At 43.7% G+C, this 22,500-nt stretch overlaps 2 protein-coding genes across 3 annotated transcripts in view; both read left to right on the forward strand.

Annotated features, from left to right (window-relative positions):
- The window catches only part of LOC138405661 (NACHT, LRR and PYD domains-containing protein 12-like), a 17,136-nt gene extending 650 nt beyond the window's left edge, over positions 1-16,486 (forward strand). Inside the window, exons 2-10 of the mRNA XM_069515577.1 lie at positions 735-884; positions 1,282-1,496; positions 1,712-3,617; positions 4,625-4,798; positions 5,500-5,673; positions 8,781-8,954; positions 11,813-11,986; positions 13,607-13,780; positions 14,845-16,486. Coding sequence (XP_069371678.1) covers positions 757-884; positions 1,282-1,496; positions 1,712-3,617; positions 4,625-4,798; positions 5,500-5,673; positions 8,781-8,954; positions 11,813-11,986; positions 13,607-13,780; positions 14,845-14,854 — 3,129 coding nt within the window. The 5' untranslated portion in view covers positions 735-756 and the 3' untranslated portion in view covers positions 14,855-16,486. The remainder of the gene's footprint in view (positions 1-734; positions 885-1,281; positions 1,497-1,711; positions 3,618-4,624; positions 4,799-5,499; positions 5,674-8,780; positions 8,955-11,812; positions 11,987-13,606; positions 13,781-14,844) is intronic.
- Positions 16,487-16,946: 460 nt separating this feature from the next.
- The window catches only part of LOC138405670 (semaphorin-3D-like), a 6,873-nt gene continuing 1,319 nt past the window's right edge, over positions 16,947-22,500 (forward strand). The window contains exons 1-7 of one of the 2 annotated variants that reach the window (XM_069515686.1): positions 16,947-17,053; positions 18,143-18,231; positions 19,854-19,895; positions 20,193-20,350; positions 20,439-20,764; positions 21,554-21,696; positions 21,824-22,500. The exon at positions 21,824-22,500 is cut by the window's right edge and continues 1,319 nt beyond it. In XM_069515686.1, coding sequence (XP_069371787.1) covers positions 16,996-17,053; positions 18,143-18,231; positions 19,854-19,895; positions 20,193-20,350; positions 20,439-20,764; positions 21,554-21,696; positions 21,824-22,318 — 1,311 coding nt within the window. In that variant the 5' untranslated portion in view covers positions 16,947-16,995 and the 3' untranslated portion in view covers positions 22,319-22,500. The remainder of the gene's footprint in view (positions 17,054-18,142; positions 18,232-19,853; positions 19,896-20,192; positions 20,351-20,438; positions 20,765-21,553; positions 21,697-21,823) is intronic. The other variant, XM_069515694.1, reaches the window with a different exon arrangement.

The raw sequence follows: 22,500 nt of genomic DNA on the forward strand, positions 1-22,500 counted from the left end.
GTGCAAGTTTTGTGGTGAGTGAATTAATAACCACGAAGCTGAAGCCTCGTGTGGAAGGAGAGTTTGTGAAGGAGTCCCTCGTAGCATCAGAGGCCTCACCAGAGAAACAGCTCCAGCCTCACCTCCCCTCAGGTGAGGCTGACATGTGAGGACATGCAGCTCATGAGTAACACAGAGCTTACAGACTTTTGTCCCGTCTCTTTTTGCGTCCCTAGGTATGTGTTCATAATAGTGTGGCCCTCGGAGGACTTTATACAAATTGAAATGGCCCTTGATGTGAAAAAGGTTCCTCACCCCTGGTCTATACGATGATGAGGAAACCAAGAGCAAGAGTGAACGCTGCTCACGTCTGTTCAGTTCAGCGTCGAGAACAAATATGAAGGAGCACAACACTGCAGGGATCAATATATTTAACAATGAACTTCAACAGTCTTCTTATGTTCCCGACCACATGATCTCGGTTGTTTAGACATGCTGCAGTATCCTGTCAATGGATTTGAGGACAATCTCTGATCAAGTTAAATAAAGTTAAATTGAATCGACCACTGGCTCTTGAGAGCTGGGGGCGGGAGGCAGTGAAGGAGGCGGCTGCTGCTTGATTGACACGTTCCTCAGCTCTTCACATTTGGCCGCCCTGCTAAAGTGCCGCTCTAGACAATCGTCTAGTTCATTTGTTATATTTGAAGAAACACTGAATCTATGCACCTGGCTTCATTGTGTGTTTGACATCACAGGGTTTTTCCTCTCAGACTGAAGATGAGTGGTGATGTGGAGGAAGAGGACAGAGCAGAGTCTCCAGAGTTCAGCTGTGTGTCTCTGAAGAGTGACTGCTCCAAACTTGAGCCTCTAAACTTCAGTAATGAACCTGGACCCTCACACACAAAGTAAGAGACTGTTTCTACTGTGAACTGATCTGAAGAGGATGTAGTTTCCTCTAGTGTGGCCCCTGCATTAGGACACAGCTTCATTGAAATTGGTGACTAATCTCTCAGAATCCCTCAAAGAGCTCAGACCTCCACCAAGGCCCAACACGCTCCTGATGAAACCACTTTGAAATTCACTAGATCCATTTCACTCATAAACATCAGTCCTCTGAACATCTGGTTCACAGAACACATCCTTCACCAAGTTTACTGGTGATCTGTTCAGTGGTTTTTATAATCCCACTAACGAACCAACCAACCAACACACAAACATACAGGGTGGAAACAAAACCTCCTTGACAGAAGTGATGACGACCTGTGACTGTGACATTTGACTTATCAGGACATGTCTTCACAGAGAGAGGAGGAGGAGTCATGTTTCTGAGGAGCAGCAGTCGTCCCGCTGTGCTTCGTGTCAGGACGTCCTGAAGGATCCAGTCTCCACCAGCTGTGGACACTGGTTCTGCAGACAGTGCATCACCTCATACTGGGACCAGTCTGGTTCTTCAGGAGACTCCTCCTGTCCCCAGTGTGGACAAAGATCCAGAAGAGGAGCTGGAGCTCAGACAGCCGGTCAGAGCAGCACTGTACATGTGTCTGCTGATGTCTTCACTTCTGACAACAGCACATGTTTGATTTTGTTCCTTCATACAGCATCAACATTTCACTTGGTTATAAAAGCACAAAGTTCAAAAGCTTTGATTTCTCTAGTTTTTCTGTATCTGATGAAAACAATCAGCAGATTCTCAGATTCTCTGTCTCTGACATTGTCTCTTGTCTTTCAGCAGATCGGGGTCTGCAGGAGGTTTTAGACCAACATAAGATCAGTCTGAGGAGGAGATGTGAACATGTGACTGAAGGAACTGAGGAAAGAGGAAGTAGAACCCTCCTCAACAGGATCTACACTGAGCTCTACATCACAGAGGGACAGAGTGAAGAGGTTAATACTGAACATGAGGTGATGCAGCTTGAGACGGCTTCCAAGAGGAAGAGCCTCCACGACACTCCCATCAAGTGCCACGACATCTTTAAAGCCTTCACTGACCAGCAGAGCAGCATCAGAGTCGTCCTGACCTGCGGCGTCGCTGGCGTTGGAAAAACCTTCTCGGTGCAGAAGTTCACTCTGGACTGGGCAGAGGGTTTAGAAAACCAAGATGTGGGTCTGCTGGTTGTGCTTTCGTTCAGGGAGCTGAACCTGGTGAGAGACGAGCAGCACAGTCTTCTCACGCTGCTCCGTGTTTTCCATCCAACATTACAGAAGCTCACAGCAGAGACGCTCGCTGTCTGTAAACCTGTGATCGTCTTTGACGGCCTGGATGAAAGCAGACTTTCTCTGGACTTCAACCACAGGGAGGTCGTGTCTGAGGTCACACAGAGGTCATCGGTCAACGTGCTGCTGACAAACCTCATCCAGGGGAATCTGCTTCCCTCGGCTCTCGTCTGGATAACCTCCCGACCTGCGGCGGCCAATCAGATCCCTACTACATGTGTTGACAGGGTGACAGAAGTACGAGGCTTCACTGACGCCCAGAAGGAGGAGTACTTCAGGAGGAGATTCAGTGATGAGGAGCTGAGCAGCAGAATCATCTCACACATCAAGACGTCCAGGAGCCTCCACATCATGTGTCAAATCCCAGTCTTCTGCTGGATCAGTGCTACAGTTCTGGAGCACATGTTGACCACAGACCAGAGAGGAGAGCTGCCCAAGAGCCTGACGGACCTGTACTCACACTTCCTGCTGGTTCAGACAAAGAGGAAGAACAACAAGTACGGTGGAGGACATGAGACGAGTCCACAGCAGCTGACGGAGGCTGACAGGGACGTTCTTCTGAAGCTGGGGAGGCTGGCGCTTAAACATCTGGAGGAAGGAAACATCATGTTCTACCAAGAAGACCTGGAGCAGTGTGGTCTTAATGTCACAGAGGCCTCGGTGTACTCAGGAGTTTGTACTGAGATCTTCAGAAGAGAGTGTGTGATCTTCCACAAATCAGTCTACTGCTTTGTTCATCTGAGCGTTCAGGAGTTTCTGGCTGCAGTCTACATGTTCCACTGTTACACCGAGAGGAACTCAGAAGAACTCAACAACTTCTTGGGAACATATGGGAACACAGATGGTACCTTCTCCCTGAATGACCTCCTGAAGAGAACCATGGAGAAATCCCTCACCAGTAAAAATGGTCATCTGGATCTGTTTGTTCGCTTCCTTCACGGCCTCAGTCTGAAGTCCAACCAGAGAGTCTTAGGAGGCCTGCTGGGTTGGACAGAGAACAATCCAAAGATCATCCAGAGAGTCTTAGGAGGCCTGCTGGGTCAGACAGAGAACAATCCAGAGATCAACCAGAGAGTCTTAGGAGGCCTGCTGGGTTGGACAGAGAACAATCCAGAGAACATCCAGAGAATCATCAACAACCTGAAGAAGATGCAGAGTGATGACATTTCTCCTGACAGAAGCATCAACATCTTCCTCTGTCTGACTGAGATGAACGACCACTCAGTACATCAGCAGATGAAACAGTTCCTGACGTCAGAGAACAAATCAGAGGAGAGACTCTCTGAGATCCACTGCTCAGCTCTGGCCTACATGCTGCAGATGTCAGAGGAGGTTCTGGATGAGTTGGACCTGAAGAAGTTCAACACATCAGACCAGGGTCGACTGAGACTGATCCCAGCTGTGAGGAACTGCAGGAAGGCTCTGTGAGTCCAGACATGATCAATACCATGTTGAATCAGTGTAGATGAGTCAAACACACACAGTGTTCAATGATTCTCCTTCTTGTGGGCAGCATGGTGTTGTAGTGGTCAACACTGTTAGTGCAGCCTCTCTGTGAGGAGGAGGTTCTCCTCCTGTCTGCAGGGTTTTCTCTGGGTTCTCCAGCTTCATCCACAAACCAAAGACATGTAGTGTGTGTGTGTATAATATATGTATACAATAGTACATGTGTACATATGGTATATACACATTCTCATCTCATTGTTGTATATCCAGTATGTTCTAGAAGTTTTCTTGAAGCTGGTGAAAGATGAACTCAGTCTGTTTGATTCACTCCAGAGTTTCTGAGGCTACATTTAAACATGAAACATGACTCGTCAACATTTTGTGCTCAGAGACCGTGAACTGCAGGACTCCGTGTTAAAGTGAAGATCTGGATTCATGATCCGACACCATCGATTAAAAACTGTCGTCTAACTCATCCCAATAAAAAACAGAACAAATGAACGTGAACTTAGTTGAAAAGTTTTAAACATGAACAGTTTATTCTTTCTTCAAACTAGAATTCTCATCCTGTGTCTGTGCACCACCACCAACCAGTGCAGAGTCAGTCCCTGCAGGTCACTGACATGTTGCATTCACAATAATATGAGGTCACTGTAACCTTTGACCTTCGACCACTGAAATCTAATCAGTTGATCTTTGAGTCCAACTGGTCAAAATGTGAAGAAGTTCTCTAAAGACAGACTTGAGACGTCATGTTCAAGTCCTTGACCTCTGACCTTTGACCACCTGAATCTAATGAGGTCATCTGTTAGTCTGAATGAACGCTTGTACCAAATCTGAAAGGATTCTCTTGAGGTGTTTTTAAGATCAAATGTTCAAGAGGAAAAGTGGATTAACCAGGGTGAGGGTCACATGATCACGTTTTGTATGAATGTTGTGTTTTCTGATTTTATTCTAACACATTTGATATTTTCTTTAATTACAGACTCGGTGGTTGTTTCCTCTCAGAGACTCACTATGAAGTCGTGGCCTCAGCTCTGAAGTCAAACCCCTCACATCTGAGAGAACTGGATCTGAGTGGAAACGAGCTGCAGGACTCAGGAGTGAAGCTGCTCTGTGCTGGACTGGAGAGTCCAACCTGTCGACTGGAGACTCTGAGGTCAGGTCCTTAAATCCTTGAATGTTCACTTTTCTAAAGTTCTTTCTTATTTGGTCATTTATTTAAATTGAACTGTCTCAGTTCTGCTCTGCTCACTGTCCCTCAGTCATCTGTCCCTCACCCAGCCTGTCAGTCACGTCCACCTCATCAGTCCAACTCCATTCATAAAGTGTCAGTGAGTAACATGTGGACAGAGACCGAGCACTCGTCCTCCTCAGGTTCTCAACAATAAGACACGTTCTTATTGAAGCACGTTGGACAGTTGATGAGTATAGAACCAAACAGGAAGTGACTGTCAGGAGCCATCTCTACTTTAAACAGTGTTTAATGACACAAACCTACTCAGTGACCAAACACACAGAGAAGAAGGTGATGAATGAAACAATGGTCCAACATGTCTGATGTGATATTTATCTTCAGGTCACAGACTGGACTGAGGTCAGCAGCATGTTGAGAGTCTGTGTTGACATGATGACGATCCTCAATAACAGGAGGACACATTCAAATATTCACATTTCTTTATCCAGGTTGAGTCTCCGTGTCCAAATAATCTATTGTTACTGAATCAGGACTCGTCTTTAGTCCAACATGTCTGATTTCATATTTATCTTCCATGTTATGAGTCTGTGCTGACATGAATATCTGTTATTTTCACACATGAACTCAGATTCATTTACAGTTAAGTTTTATTCTTTCTTCAGGTTGAATCACTGCAGTCTGTCAGAGATCAGCTGTTCTTCTCTGGCTTCAGCTCTGAGGTCAAACCCCTCTCATCTGAGAAAACTGGATCTGAGCTACAACAAGCTGCAGGACTCAGGAGTGAAGGAGCTGTGTGGTCTTCTACAGAGTCCAACCTGTCCACTGGAGACTCTGAGGTCAGTTCACTGACTTTTGTAGATCTCATATCTATAACACAGCATTTATACACAGTTCATCTCATTTAATACTCATTGTATTATTTTAATTATTTTATTTTCTTTTTTATCAACAACATACAGCAGCTTTGTAATCCAGTAAGTGCTAAATGCTAATACAGAGGTGTGTCTGTTGCATTTTCGTCCCCTCCCCTCTACATGTCCCTCCCCCCGAAAACAAAAATCTTATCATACACAACAACTCAATTCAATTTAGTTCAATTTTATTTGTATAGCGCCAAATCATAATATACATATCTCAAGGCTCTGTACATAGAAGGTGAAGACCTTAACATCATGTTAAATCTAGAGAAACACAACAGTTCCCACAATGAGCAGCACTTTGAGACTGTGGAGGAAAAACTCCCTCATTAACAGAGAGAAGCCTCTAGAACCAGACTCAATGTGGAGACATCTGCCTCCACCGGTTGGGGTGAGCAAAGAAAATGGGGGGAGGAGAGGAGAGAGAGGGATAGTGGGGAGGGGGAAGTAGGGGAGAGGGGGGGCGAGAAAGACCGGGGACACTTGAGCACCATCAGGCATCAGATCTGACTTGTTAAAATGTGAACAACAGTGTAAAGACTATTAATTATTATTGATGACAGACACATTTGATATCATAATGAATTACTGAGATATTGTAATTAGTAATAGTAAAAGTTGTTGTCCTGAGGTTCAGGGGTCAGAGATATCTGAGATGAGAGAGAAAAAGAGAGAGAGAGACTATGGGAGGACAAAGTGAAACAGTCATTGACATGTATTAAAATAAATGAATGAATGAATGTGGGGGGGCAGAGAGACAGAGAGAAGTGGAGAGGTGCTCAGTGCATGATGGGAGTTCCCCCAGCAGTCTAGACCTACAGCAGCATAACTAAGTGATGGGTCAGGACCTGATCCAGAACTATAGACTTTATCAAAGAGGAACGTTTTAGTTTAACTTTAATGCTGAGATGGTGTCTGCCTCCTGAACCCAGAGTGGGAGCTGGTTCCACAGGAGAGGAGCCTGGTAGCTGAAGGTTCTACCTCCTGTTCTACTCTTACTGACTCTAGAACCACAAGAGAGCCTTTGTTTTGTGACTGAAGTGATCTCTTTGGATAATATGGTGTTATCAGCTCTTTGAGATATGAAGAGCTTGATTGTTAAGAGCTTTAAATGTGAGGAGCAGGATTTTGAAATCTATTCTGAATCTTACAGGGAGTCAGTGTAGAGAAGCCAAGACAGGAGTAATATGATCTCTCCTTCTAGTTCCTGTCAGCACTCGTGCTGCAGCATTTTGGACCAACTGGAGACTCTTTACCGATTTCCTGGGGCATCCTGATATGGAAAATAAAAGCTCCCGCCTGCTTCCTGAACAGGCCCCGCTGAGCGGCTAATGCTAACAGCGGTGTCCCGTCCAGGTCACAGGGGCTCCTGCTGGAGGCTGGAGGCTTCGGGCAGGTTACCGGAACCAAAAAATTGGCAATTAAAAAAGTAATGAAGCCTAGAACCAGGTATGGACAGGCCTCTGACACAGGAGTCTGTGGCCATGGTAGAATAGCAGTAGATATATTTTTTAGTACCAACGTGAACACATTTAGATTCATTCCATTTGAATTAGTCTTGTCTTGCTTTTCGGCAGGATGTAGTTTGTATTTAAGAGTAATTAATGATGAATGTGAGATGAGTCCAGGCTGTGCTTGTGTGTGTGTTTAGGCATCGTCATGTAGTTCATTCATAGTTGTACATAGTCAGAGCATCCTGAGGTCCAGGGAACGACTCCTGTGTCAGAGGCCTGTCCATACCTGGTTCTAGGCTTCATTATTTTTTTAATTTGGGTCAGCTACTACATGGGAGACAATCAATGGAGCTGATTTATGAATCAAAATAGCAGTACCCCTAGCTTTACTGTTGAATTTAGACTGGAACATTTGTCCAACACAATCTTTCTTCATTTTCAGGTGATCTCTATTTGTAGCTGAGTTTGTTGAAGAAATGCAATGTTGACTTTAAGGTGTAAGAGATGAGAGAATACTTGATGACGTTTGATTGGATGGTTAAGTCCCCGAACATTCCAGCTGATTAGATTCATGTGGCAGCCGTTTCTCCCTGAAGTTGAGGGAGCAGGTGTTGCCATCAGAGTTTATGGAAGAAGAAAATGTGAAGGATCATTTTATACCTTTTGTGATGTATCTGAGTTAGCTGTGTAACTCTAGTCGAGCTTAGTACGTTCAAACATGACCAAGTGAATACAGATAAAACCTTCAACACAAACAATGAACACATCAACCCCAACCTCCCCATTATCCTCAGTGTCATTCTCTAAAGAAAAACACAAGACTCCCAAAGCTTCCAAGCTTTTTCTGAGATCACACTCTTGGTCTCAGCCACTGTCTCTTTGATAGAAAAGTATTTGAGCTATAATCAGTCTATTAAACTAGTGATTCAATTATCTGATAGAGAATCAACATAAGGTAGAACCCCCCCCCCCCCCCTTTGTTTTTAATAAACAATCCAATAAAATAAAATATATTAGATAAAGAAAATACCTGCAAATGTACTTAATGGGCCGTCACAACATAAAGAGAGAGAGAGAGAGAGTCACAGGTTTGGATCATGGCCATAGCCGGAGATCATTGACATATTATGCATAGACTATATAGTGGTAACGTAAACCCCCGGACCGCCCGGGGAATGTAAACGAGCGTACCCTAGCGGAGTTTGCCCTTTGACCTCATGACGTCATTTGTTGTCAAGTGAAGCTATGCCCGAACGCTTCATTTAATACTCATTGAACATAATTCCTCTTCAGACATAACTTGAATCCATTCATTCATTAATCTGGGACATTTTAAATATTCAGCTACTTGTTAAAACTCATCTGTGTTTAGTTCTGGATTTCATAAACTGATCTGCAGGACAGAGACCGGGTCCAAATAATCTATTGTTACTGAATCAGGACTCGTCTTTAGTCCAACATGTCTGATTTCATATTTATCTTCCATGTTATGAGTCTGTGCTGACATGAATATCTGTTATTTTCACACATGAACTCAGATTCATTTACAGTTAAGTTTTATTCTTTCTTCAGGTTGATTCTCTGCAGACTGTCAGAGATCAGCTGTTCTTCTCTGGCTTCAGCTCTGAGGTCAAACCCCTCTCATCTGAGAGAACTGGATCTGAGTGGAAACAAGCTGCAGGACTCAGGAGTGAAGGAGCTGTGTGGTCTTCTACAGAGTCCAACCTGTCCACTGGAGACTCTGAGGTCAGTTCACTGACTTTTGTAGATCTCATATCTATAACACAGCATTTATACACAGTTCATCTCATTTAATACTCATTGTATTATTTTTTATAATTTTCTTTTTCTTTTTTATCAACAACATACAGCAGCTTTGTAATCCAGTAAGTGCTAAATGCTAATACAGAGGTGTGTCTGTTGCATCTTCGTCCCCTCCCCTCTACATGTCCCTCCCCCCGAAAACAAAAAACATCTCATACACAACAAATAGAAACAAACAAACAAAACAATAGTAATAGTGACAATAATATCTCTAAATAAAAAGATGAACAAACAAAACAAAAGGATAAACAATAACATGAAATGAAGTCAAATGTCAACTTTCACAAGAAAAACTTCAGGCAAAACAACAACAAATGATAATGAGCAAATGTCCATACAATCCAGTAAAGAGGAAGACATGTATGTCAATCACAGCTGCCTCCATGTCAAATGTTTTACACCTTGGTTCAAACACAAATCAGTCACAGAAGGGTACACAGCTTTAGCGTCTTCATGTGTGCTAGAAATGGTTGCCACGTCTTATCCAATGTACCTGTTGAACCACCTAACGTCCACCTTATTTTCTCCAGATGTAAAAACTTCAGAAGTTCTGGAGTCCATAGCACATGAGTGGGAGAGGCCTCCTGCTTCCATTTCACAAGGAGAAGTCTCCGAGCAATTAGGGAGGCGAAAGCAATAGCATTGGAGTAATGTTTGGGAAGGAGAGCGTCTTCAGAAACTCCTCCAGAAATTGCAATCAAAGGGGGAGGGGTTAAATTGAGTCCAAACACCTCAGAGAATGTCTCAAATATAGACGTCCAATAATTGTGAAGATTTGGACAAGTCCAAAAAGTATGAATGAGGGAGCCTGTGTCTGCTTTACATCTGTTGCATAAGGGCTCTAACCCTGGATCAATCTTTGCTCATGTTTCCTTTGACAAATGAAGCCATGTAGAACCTTCAATTGTAGGAGTCCATGTCTGGCACAGATGGAGGAAGAACGTACTCTATGGAGGACAGACTGCCACATGTCCTCTGTTATTGTGTTTAGAACAAGGTCCATCTGTTTGGAGATGTACTGGAGAAATCCTGCATCAGATAGCAGGAGAGGGTTAAGCCTCCATGAGTAAATAGAATTTTGATGAGGAAAGCTGAGCTCTAACACCAGAGGGCTATGATCAGATATTACAATACTATTATACGTGCATGCTTTTACCTGAGATAATCACTTTTTATCAACCAAAAAGTCATGGATGCACGAGTATGTTTGATGTACAGGAGAGAAGAACCAGTGTTGTCTGATGGATAAAGAAGTGGCCGTGCGTCAACGACCCCATCGGTCTCCAGATACGACTGCAGAACCAGAGCAGACTTTGAGAGTGGTGACGGTCTTGTGGAAGAGCGGTCAAGTGTAGGGTCCATGATAGTATTCATGTATCCCCAAGTAATAATGAGTGAGTGTTAATACCAGGTAATGAGTGAAGAACGTTTCTGAAAGAATCACTATCGTCCCAGTTGGGGGCGTATACATTAGCTAAGAGTAAAGGGCGTTAAATAAAGAGCCAGTTACAATTACATAACGGCCATTTGGGTCAGCTACTACATGGGAGACAATCAATGGAGCTGATTTATGAATCAAAATAGCAGTACCCCTAGCTTTACTGTTGAATTTAGACTGGAACATTTGTCCAACACAATCTTTCTTCATTTTCGGGTGATCTCTATTTTTAGCTGAGTTTGTTGAAGAAATGGAATGTTGACTTTAAGGTGTAAGAGATGAGAGAATACTTGATGACGTTTGATTGGATGGTTAAGTCCCCGAACATTCCAGCTGATTAGATTCATGTGGCAGCCGTTTCTCCCTGAAGTTGAGGGAGCAGGTGTTGCCATCAGAGTTTATGGAAGAAGAAAATGTGAAGGATCATTTTATACCTTTTGTGATGTATCTGAGTTAGCTGTGTAACTCTAGTCGACCTTAGTACGTTCAAACATGACCAAGTGAATACAGATAAAACCTTCAACACAAACAATGAACACATCAACCCCAACCTCCCCATTATCCTCAGTGTCATTCTCTAAAGAAAAACACAAGACTCCCAAAGCTTCCAAGCTTTTTCTGAGATCACACTCTTGGTCTCAGCCACTGTCTCTTTGATAGAAAAGTATTTGAGCTATAATCAGTCTATTAAACTAGTGATTCAATTATCTGATAGAGAATCAACATAAGGTAGAACCCCCCCCACTTTTGTTTTTAATAAACAATCCAATAAAATAAAATATATTAGATAAAGAAAATACCTGCAAATGTACTTAATGGGCCGTCACAACATAAAGAGAGAGAGAGAGAGAGTCACAGGTTTGGATCATGGCCATAGCCGGAGATCATTGACATATTATGCATAGACTATATAGTGGTAACGTAAACCCCCGGACCGCCCGGGGAATGTAAACGAGCGTACCCTAGCGGAGTTTGCCCTTTGACCTCATGACGTCATTTGTTGTCAAGTGAAGCTATGCCCGAACGCTTCATTTAATACTCATTGAACATAATTCCTCTTCAGAAATAACTTGAATCCATTCATTCATTAATCTGTGACATTTTAAATATTCAGCTACTTGTTAAAACTCATCTGTGTTTAGTTCTGGATTTCATAAACTGATCTGCAGGACAGAGACCGGGTCCAAATAATCTGTTGTTACTGAATCAGGACTCGTCTTTAGTCCAACATGTCTGATTTCATATTTCTCTTCCATGTTATGAGTCTGTGCTGACATGAATATCTGTTATTTTCACACATGAACTCAGATTCATTTACAGTTAAGTTTTATTCTTTCTTCAGGTTGAGGAGCTGCAGTCTGTCAGAGATCAGCTGTTCTTCTCTGGCTTCAGCTCTGAGGTCAAACCCCTCTCATCTGAGAGAACTGGATCTGAGCTACAACAAGCTGCAGGACTCAGGAGTGAAGGAGCTGTGTGGTCTTCTACAGAGTCCAACCTGTCCACTGGAGACTCTGAGGTCAGTTCACTGACTTTTGTAGATCTCATATCTATAACACAGCATTTATACACAGTTCATCTCATTTAATACTCATTTTATTATTTTTTTAATTATTTTATTTCCCTTTTTTATCATCAACATACAGCAGCTTTGTAATCCAGTAAGTGCTAAATGCTAATACAGAGGTGTGTCTGTTGCATTTTCGTCCCCTCCCCTCTACATGTCCCTCCCCCCGAAAACAAAAAACATCTCATACACAACAAATAGAAACAAACAAACAAAACAATAGTAATAGTGACAATAATATCTCTAAATAAAAAGATGAACAAACAAAACAAAAGGATAAACAATAACATGAAATGAAGTCAAATGTCAACTTTCACAAGAAAAACTTCAGGCAAAACAACAACAAATAATAATGAGCAAATGTCCATACAATCCAGTAAAGAGGAAGACATGTATGTCAATCACAGCTGTCTCCATGTCAAATGTTTTACACCTTGGTTCAAACACAAATCAGTCACAGAAGGGTACACAGCTTTAGCGTCTTCATGTGTGCTAGAAATGGTTGCCACGTCTTATCCAATGTACCTGTTGAACCACCTAACGTCCACCTTATTTTCTCCAGATGTAAAAACTTCAGAAGTTCTGGAGTCCATAGCACATGAGTGGGAGAGGCCTCCTGCTTCCATTTCACAAGGAGAAGTCTCCGAGCAATTAGGGAGGCGAAAGCAATAGCATTGGAGTAATGTTTGGGAAGGAGAGCGTCTTCAGAAACTCCTCCAGAAATTGCAATCAAAGGGGGAGGGGTTAAATTGAGTCCAAACACCTCAGAGAATGTCTCAAATATAGACGTCCAATAATTGTGAAGATTTGGACAAGTCCAAAAAGTATGAATGAGGGAACCTGTTTCTGCCTTACATCTGTTGCATAAGGGCTCTAACCCTGGATCAATCTTTGCTCATGTTTCCTTTGACAAATGAAGCCATGTAGAACCTTCAATTGAGAATCAACATAAGGTAGAACCCCCCCCCCCCCCCCCCCCCTTTGTTTTTAATAAACAATCCAATAAAATAAAATATATTAGATAAAGAAAATACCTGCAAATGTACTTAATGGGCCGTCACAACATAAAGAGAGAGAGAGAGTCACAGGTTTGGATCATGGCCATAGCCGGAGATCATTGACATATTATGCATAGACTATATAGTGGTAACGTAAACCCCCAGACCGCCCAGGGAATGTAAACGAGCGTACCCTAGCGGAGTTTGCCCTTTGACCTCATGACGTCATTTGTTGTCAAGTGAAGCTATGCCCGAACGCTTCATTTAATACTCATTGAACATAATTCCTCTTCAGACATAACTTGAATCCATTCATTCATTAATCTGGGACATTTTAAATATTCAGCTACTTGTTAAAACTCATCTGTGTTTAGTTCTGGATTTCATAAACTGATCTGCAGGACAGAGACCGGGTCCAAATAATCTGTTGTTACTGAATCAGGACTCGTCTTTAGTCCAACATGTCTGATTTCATATTTATCTTCCATGTTATGAGTCTGTGCTGACATGAATATCTGTTATTTTCACACATGAACTCAGATTCATTTACAGTTAAGTTTTATTCTTTCTTCAGGTTGAGTCTCTGCAGACTGTCAGAGATCAGCTGTTCTTCTCTGGCTTCAGCTCTGAGGTCAAACCCCTCTCATCTGAGAGAACTGGATCTGAGTAACAACGAGCTGCAGGACTCAGGAGTGAAGGAGCTGTGTGGTCTTCTACAGAGTCCAACCTGTCCACTGGAGACTCTGAGGTCAGTAGATGGTTGGAGTCAGTCCACGCTGCTTTCATCAGTATTTTACTAAACACAGTCAGTATCACAGTGAAGATCCAGGGTCTGGACCAGAAGCAGGATTTGTGGTTATCAGGTTAACTTCAGGTTTAGTTTTTTCAGTCCTACGAAGCTCGTTCACTTCTCATCAGGTTAAATCACCATGGTAACTGATGATGGACGGCTAACCTGCTCCGGAGCAGGTGAAGTTGGAGATCAACCTGTTTAAAAGCTCCGCCCACTGAGCAAAGTAACTACACTGTTGTGTGGACATGTTGAAGTGTCTTCGTAGTTCAGGCCTCAGTGTTTCCTCAGTGAAGCTGTGAGAGGACAACGATGACAGACTTCAGGATTGGACAGAAACACAGAGAGACAACAGTCGGCCAATCAGACGAGCCAGAAGCCGGTTGTGATCGTTTGATTGAGTTGATGTGAAGACGACAGTTGTTGTTGTTTTCATGTGAACAGGAAGTGAAGCTGGACCACAGCTGACAGCCTCACATGATGAGCAGAGACGTCTTCATCTGATCTGAGACACTTTGTTCTCTCACTTCATCAGTGAACAACTGATCAGTTGGCTCTTTGTCACAGCTCTGAGATCAGTGTGACTGAAGCCTCAGAGAAGCATCATCACCATGGTAACCATGAGCTGTCTCTACAGAGCAGAAGCTCTGCTGAGGTCCATCTGTCTCATCTGTCCATCTGTCTCATCTGTCCATCTGTCTCATCTGTCCACTGACAGTTTGTCAGAAGCACATGTTCATCAACACACAGTGAAACATGTCTTCACCTGTAACAGCAGGAAATCCACCTCTCAAGTGTCCACTCTGCACTTTCACATGCAGAGGAAACACACGTGATGGTCAAAGTGTGTGCAGCTCTTAGCGTGTTCATTCCAACACGTGAACATGAAGCAGAAAGGAAGCTGCTCCACCTCTGAACAGGACTGAAGTCCCTGCTGCTCTTTATACTGGATGTGCTGCATCACTGACTCACAGCTGATGAAGTGAGTCTCTGTAAACACTGATGTCTTCTTCTCTCAACAGATGGAGATGATCTTTGTGAAGGTGAGTGTGAAGAGGACAGTGTGAAGAGGACAGTGTGTGTGGACGGAGGCTGAGCTGTGTCCTGATGATCCAGAGGCTGAAGCAGCAGCAGCTTGTGTGTAGTCTCCAATTCACCCAACCCCTCATCTGCATGTGTTTGGACTGTGAGATGAAGCCGGAGCACCTGGAGAAAACACGGGGAGAACATGCAAACTGCACACAGAGACACCGCATCTGAACCGGGATTCAAACCACGAACCTTCTTGCCCCAAAATCTTGCCCCTCGTTATGGATTGTGTTTATTCACATGAAGAATGTGTTTATTGAAATGACACCCAGCAGAATATATAAACCCTCGATACAGAGTCACATCTAGTGTATCTAAGTCTGTCTTTATCATTGTCCACCTTTGTCCCTCAGTATATGTCCATGTGTGTATAACCACATTTCCCCCCTTTCTGCAAGGGCAGGACACAAAGTGAAACCCATTTAAATCACTTTGAGTCAGACACATGAATTTCATCGTATGAATTCAGTTTGCTGTAGTTTGAGTTTGGAAAATGCTTCAGGTGCAAACCTCCTTTTTTCTTCAATGTCTGTTTGTGGCTCTGCGTGTTTGTTTGATTTACAAATGACATGAATCAGTGTTACATGAAAGGGTTTTACAACGAGGACCAAACAGGTTCTGATAAAGATCAGAGGAGAACCAACATGATCCAGAATCAAAGACACTCAGTTCCAGCTGCTAAATGCAGAAGAACAGCTGGGACAACATCTGGGGTTGTGTCTCTGTGGAAGTTACAGCGCCCCCTGTTGGCATCTGGTAAAATATATATTACGTGACCGCGATAAAATATCGTGTGAATGAAAAAAATAATTCAGAGCCACGAGATCTGAATCTGTTGTTTACTAAAGACGAGGGGACGTGAAGTGAAGAAGCCTCTTGATGAGAAACCTTTGAATCCCAGGATGTGGTGTCTGTCTGCACTGTCTCTGAGGACACACACTGAGGACACACACTGTCTCTGAGGACACACACTGTCTGCACGGACTCTGAGGACATGTAGTATAATTTTTGGCCATTAAACCATGTCACTTATGAATGTCACTGTATACCTTTAAGAATCTGCACTACAAACTAAGGTGTGATTGAAACATGATTTACTACTGATTACAATAAGTTTGTGAATGTAATTACGAATCAAACCATATATTCTGTGTGTAACAAGCAGTATGAGGTGATTGTATAACTTGTGTGAAGAAATATTAATCTTTTAAAAAAGACAAACTGACCGCATTGTAACATAATGGTGTCAAATGTAAGCACAATATCTTTTAAAAAATACTAAGCTGATTAAGCAAAAGATAATGGTGTCAAGAATAAGCAAAGTTAGTGTAAGATCCCAACATGCCCAGTGGAAATTTCCAGAGCTAGAAAATTGACCAATGACCTACTGACACGTGTGGCCCCGAAATGATGATAACCAATGAAAAGCTGACAGGTTTGGTCTCTAAAGGGTTTATAAGACAACACCACACTACTGTTAGGCAGAGTTCTTCTCTGGTGAAGCTCCGGCTCGCTACTGAATGCTCTCTGGTTTTTTGTCGACAATAAACTCTGCTGCTTTTTATTCGACTGAAATTTTGGACTTTTGGACCACGAGTGAAACTTAGTTTTCATCACAACAGACACACTAACTCTGAGGACACACTAACTCTGAGGACACACACTAAGGACATACACTGTCTCTGAGGACACACACTGAGGACACACTAACTCTGAGGACACACACTGTCTCTGAGGACACACACTAAGGACACACACTGTCTCTGAGGACACACACTGAGGACACACACTGTCTCTGAGGACACACACTGAGGACACACACTGTCTCTGAGGACACACACTAAGGACACACACTGTCTCTGAGGACACACACTAAGGACACACACTAACTCTGAGGACACACACTGTCTCTGAGGACACATACTGAGGACACACACTGTCTCTAGTTTCAGGTCTTCTTCAAAACAGCTGATGATCATTTGGTCAATTAGGATCATGAGGCGACAGGTGGGCGTGTCCTCGAGTTCTCAGTCAGGCTCCACCCCCTGCTCAAATATGGTTACTCCTGTTTTCAAAAAATCAAGATGGCGCTGAACGAGATGTTTGACGTGAGGCTTCAGAGCTGCAGCTCACAAACCGAAGGTGACGTCACGGTGGTTTGATTCTTGGCTGCGTCTGATATTTGATATTTTAGAGCTTGGAGCAAATGTTCCCAGGTTTTTACCAGCTGATTTCAAATCACACTGAACAACTTCAACGGAGAGAGTTCATCTTTAGTCCATGGACAGGGGTCGCCAGCCTTTTTGAGACGGAGCTACTTCATGGGAACTGAGTCATACGAAGGGCTGCCAGTTTGATAGTTATATATTATTATTAATGATAAATGATTCTCATCTGTGTGAAGACGCTGATCACGTTCATGATTTCTCACAGTAATTATCAACATTGACTTAACAAGGTGGGAAACAGATGATATCAGGGTTCAACACTTTATTTCTATGAATCTCAGCAAGTGTTTACATTTTCAGACGATCACTTCTTCAACATTTCATCAGACAAATGTTCCATTTTCACGAGCCACCGACCGACCGTTAACAAATCATAGTCAGGAGTCAACTTCAGAATGAGAATAAACATTTGACAGAATCAAAAATAAATCATTCAATGAATTAGAAACGCATATCAAATCTAAGACGCAGCTCACTGGTGAGTTGTGTTATTTTCAGAACAGGCCTGCGGGCGACTCATGTGGTCCTTGGGGGCGACCTGGTGCCCACGGGCACCGTGTTGGTGACCCCTGGTGTAGGGTATAGGTTCGTTTGACACACACACTCACTGTAAACATACATGTGCAAAGGAGATTTCCCACAGCACGACCTCTGAGGTTTACGAGGCTCCCTGGGATCATTGTAACGTGTGTGTGCGTGTGTGTGCAGTATGTTTACATGCAAATGTCTACATACAATCATCCCATGATATTTTCCTCCATGAGCAGATTCATGTGATTTCCTCATGTTCTCAGTGAACATGTGTAAACACATTGGCTGCTTTGACTGTAGCAGCTGGTTTGTGTAGCAGTTGTGTGTTGTTGGTTACTACGGTTAACACTGTAGGATGTGTGATGTGTGCACCATGAGTTTTCTCTCTTTATTGTATATTTAGTTATTTTGGATTTATTGTGAATGTGGATGAAATGTGCGTTGACTCGAACGCTCTCCTGTTGCCGTGCAGATGATGGGAAGGTGGTGAAGGCGGTGTCGGTCATCAAACACAACTGGGACACAGAGGAGCTCATTCTGGAGGAGCTGACCGTCTTCCAGGTGACATAGAGTTTCAATACTGCTTCTGATCCAGGAACCAAAAGAACTCGAGCTTTCACAGGAAGCTTCGTGTTTTTTTACCCACTATGTGAAGTTTCTCACAGTCTCTCCAGCCCCCGACCCAAGAAATACTGGAGCAAGAGGTTGGAAGCATATAAAGTACGGTGATTTGAGCTGGTTCCATTACGCTGCTGCCACTAAACTGTGAGAAAGAAAATCAGAAGGCTGACGACGTTTTCATGGTTTTATCTTTTAACAGAACTACTTCTTAGGATGAAACATGTTCGTCCGTATCATTTTTCACTTTGATTTGATTTGTGGAAATCATTTCACTGCTCTTCTTCGTTCTCTGTGAATCCTGACACACGCACACACACACACACACACACACACACACACACACACACACACACACACACACACACACACACACACACACACACGCAGGACTTGAATGCCTAAAACCCAAGTTTGTTGTAATGTCTCTCACTGCTCATCTTCCAGCTCTGCACCCTGTGATGTTCTGTGTGTGCGTGTAGTTTTTCAGTGGAACGTGTTCATCTGGACAAACTCCCCAAAAGAGAAACAAGCAGATATCAGGACGCATATTTCCCAAGATCCTCTGTGTTTACAAACGGACCAGGAAGACGAGCAGAGAGATGACAAAAATAGGAAAAGCACATTTTTGTGTGTTTCTGTTTTTAAACAGATGAAGAAGATGAGGAGGAAGAACAAGGAGAGGATGAAAGAAAAGGGAAAGAGAATCAAAACACTGTGCAGGTGAAGGGAAGGAAGGACGAGAACAAACAAACAGGAAACCAGGCGTTCGTTGTTTACCAACAACTGAGACAGGAACTGAGTCATTTCTGGGTGTAAAGAGCCGGAGGTGACCGTACAGCTGCAGGAGCAACTGACAGGTTGTTTGGATCCTGACTGGGTTTCAGGTCGGAGGCTGTAGTCTCTCGGTCTGTGGGCTTTGAGTTTCCTTCATCCACCCCTCGGCTCATTCAGAGCGGTCGAGGGTCACTGACTCTCCTCTGTGAGGCCATGAAATGAGTCAGTGGTCCAGAAAAATGGAGCTCGGGGGTAATTTATCCACCTGATGGAGAGAGAGACTCATTAGATTTCTGACCTCAGAGCGAGGCCGCAGCATTTAACGTTCACCTCAACCTCTGCACGGCTGAAATATCAGTTCAGGTAAAGATCAGTCACCGTTTCTGTGTCGGTCACATGAGCCTCCACTCCTCCTTTTATTTTCCAGCTTTGTCTTCAGACTGTGTGGTTTGTTGCGACTGAATGAACGAAGCTCAGTGAAGAACTATTTCAAACGGCGTCTTTAAGGCTCCTGAGGTCGTTAGAAAACTGAGACACACAAACATTGAACACCAGGCTGTGAAGAAGACGAGGGAGAAGAGGAGTTTTCATGTTCAGTGTGATCAACTTGAATTTCTAAAATGAAATGTGACACAATCTGGTATCAAATGCATAGAAATGTGTGTGTTAATAAATCTACGTGGATTCGTTCGGCTCATCGTAAACAGCTGTAGATGCACGTTGGTATAAACGTGTGTTTTTGTGTGAAGCAACAGAAACATTCATCCATTTTTCTTTTTATTCCACAGAGTCCGACTCCCATCCTGAGCATGAAGCTGTCGACCAAGAGGGTGCGTCCTCTGACTTTTGTTTACATGCACGGAAACCATCTGATGCGAACATTTCTCGTACAAGTTTCAGCAAAAGTCGCGCGTGTTTAGGACGACACCAATCTGACATTGGGGGATGGGGAAAGAATAAGAAACCCAATAGGATCCTTGCAGCCGTCACTGCTCAGGCTCTAATTAGTCCAGTAAATGTTGTGTTCAAAGTTGTGTTGTTTAGTTGAGACTTGTGTTGTTGTTACAACAGTATAATGAACTCTCAATAAAATCAATCTCTCTCTGTGTCGTCCGTCTCGACCACAGCAACAGCTGTACGTGTCCGGCGAGCTCAGCGTGGCCCAGCTGGGGCTCCAGAGGTGCGAGCTGTACGGGACGGACTGTGCTAAGTGTTGTCTGGCCAGAGACCCCTACTGCTCCTGGGATGGACAGACCTGCTCCAGGTTCTTCCCCACCAGCAAGAGGTAGAGAGGGACAGAGGGGTAATGAGGACACCACACATTCATAACAGTTACCACATGTACATCACACTTTCCCCTGGTTTGGTGTTAGGCGGGCACGGAGACAGGATGTGAAGTATGGAGACCCCTGGAGTCAGTGCCCAGTCACAGAGGACGGTGAGTTTGATATGAAGTCTCTTTATATCAGAGGATCTGAGAGGAGGATTTCCTCCATCGATCATGTGTTTAAAGTGACGCAGCGATGGAACGCAGAACCACGGTGGTCTTCGCTGTTCGTCCACATAAGAGATCGGCATAAATCCACAGCTGTGTTTGATTCTCACGTCTGGATCCATCCAGAAGCTCCAGCTCCTCCTGTGTTCAGTCTGAGCAGGGTCTTCAGTTTGTCCTGTGTTTATACTGGAAATGTACTTGAAGGTAAATTACAATGTCTCTCATTAGAGCTCGCACCTTCGCCAAAGCCTCATGGTCCCTTCAAATATATAAATGTGTTAGTGCTGATTTATTGCATCAAGATCCAAACTGATCTCCTACAATACGATGCACAGAGGGAAAGAAGGACCTGCTAAAATATTGACGTTTTATCATTTCAGCCTTGATGCTTTTTCATGTCTGATTTTGAAGTTTAATGTTCAGCTTTGTTCTAAAGTCACAGTTTGATCAACATAATTACTGTAATAAATATATAGTATATAGAAAGTATAAAATATGTATATAAATATACAAATATTTGACCTTTTTTAACTACCTTCAAAAATAGTATCACAGATAGTAAATTCTATTTACTACTGAATGCAACAGGAACACACTGAATATTTAAACAGTTCATTTTGTACAATAATTAATTCAGCAAGAACATTTTCCAAATGTTTGATTATTTGTCCAAAACCAAAGTTTCAACTGTTGCACGATAACAAACTAATAAAGTTTCTACAGATTTAAAATACCTTCTTGAATATTCTCTGCTGCAGGTAGACATGAGGCGCACTCTAGGGGCCGTTCTGTGTAACTGCAGTTTTCTCCGCTTCAACACAGTGGCAGTAAAGATTATTGAAGTTAAAGAAATGATGAAGTGGTTGACATCTCAGAAATGTTTCTTTAGTTTCTCTTCCTGTTTAGAATGTGTGTTCCTCCTTTTTTCGATTCACACCAATCACCTGGTGAATATTTCCCCTGATCTGTGTTTCTCTTCTTTCTCCTCGTCAGACTCTGACGCTGTGGAAGAGAAGTCGGTGTACGGCGTGGAGGGAAACTCCACCTTCCTGGAGTGTGTTCCTTGGTCACCTCCGGCCGAGCTCAGGTGGACGGTGCAGCGGCACACGGGCAGCTCGCAGCAAACTGAGGACAGAGTGAGTCTGAATCAGTCAACATCTGCTGGAGACGTATCAGAGGAGAAGACATGATGAGATTCAGTTTATACACACAAACACATTTTGTCACCATGAAACCTGCTGCTTCTCTCTCTCTCTCTCTCAGCTTCCTCACAGCGATGACGACCGCTCTCTCCACATGAAGCGTGGTTTGCTGGTTCAACGCCTGGAGCTGGCTGACGCAGGCGTCTACACCTGCAGCAGCCATGAGCACTCCTACAGCCAGGTCCTGGCCCGATACCGCGTTCACATCATCCCCAACCACAGCCTCCACCCAGCTGCCCGACACCAGCAGAGCCACGGCCCCAACCACGGGAAGACTGGCCCGGTGGGGGGAGCCCTACCTGTGTTCCTGGGCCAGTCCGGGGCCTCTCACCCGCCCTCGTCTCTGCCGGGACTTGGGAACTCGTGGCCGCCGCAGCACCGGAGCTACAAGGACCTGCACATGGTGGGGACCAAGAGTCTGAGCGTGGACGAGTACTGTGAGCAGCTGTGGTACCGAGAGAAGCGCCGGCAGCAGAAGCTCCGCACTCTGAAGCTGAAACAGGAGAGCAGGAAAGCTCGGGTGAGGAGGAACAACCCTCCTGAGGTTCCTCTCTAGTCGGCTGCAGGACAAAGACTCTGGACAACAGCTCCTGTGAACTCAGAGGACAAGAACGCTTTGTTTTTGAGCAAATCATTCCAATGGGTAAAAAATCATTAAAGACCGAGTGTCATGAAAACAAGAGAGTAGTATTTACCTCACCTGAATATCCGACACCACAGAAAACATGGAAAGAGCAG

This window comes from Paralichthys olivaceus, chromosome 2, assembly GCF_024713975.1.
Source record: "Paralichthys olivaceus isolate ysfri-2021 chromosome 2, ASM2471397v2, whole genome shotgun sequence".
Taxonomy (NCBI): Eukaryota; Metazoa; Chordata; class Actinopteri; order Pleuronectiformes; family Paralichthyidae; genus Paralichthys; species Paralichthys olivaceus.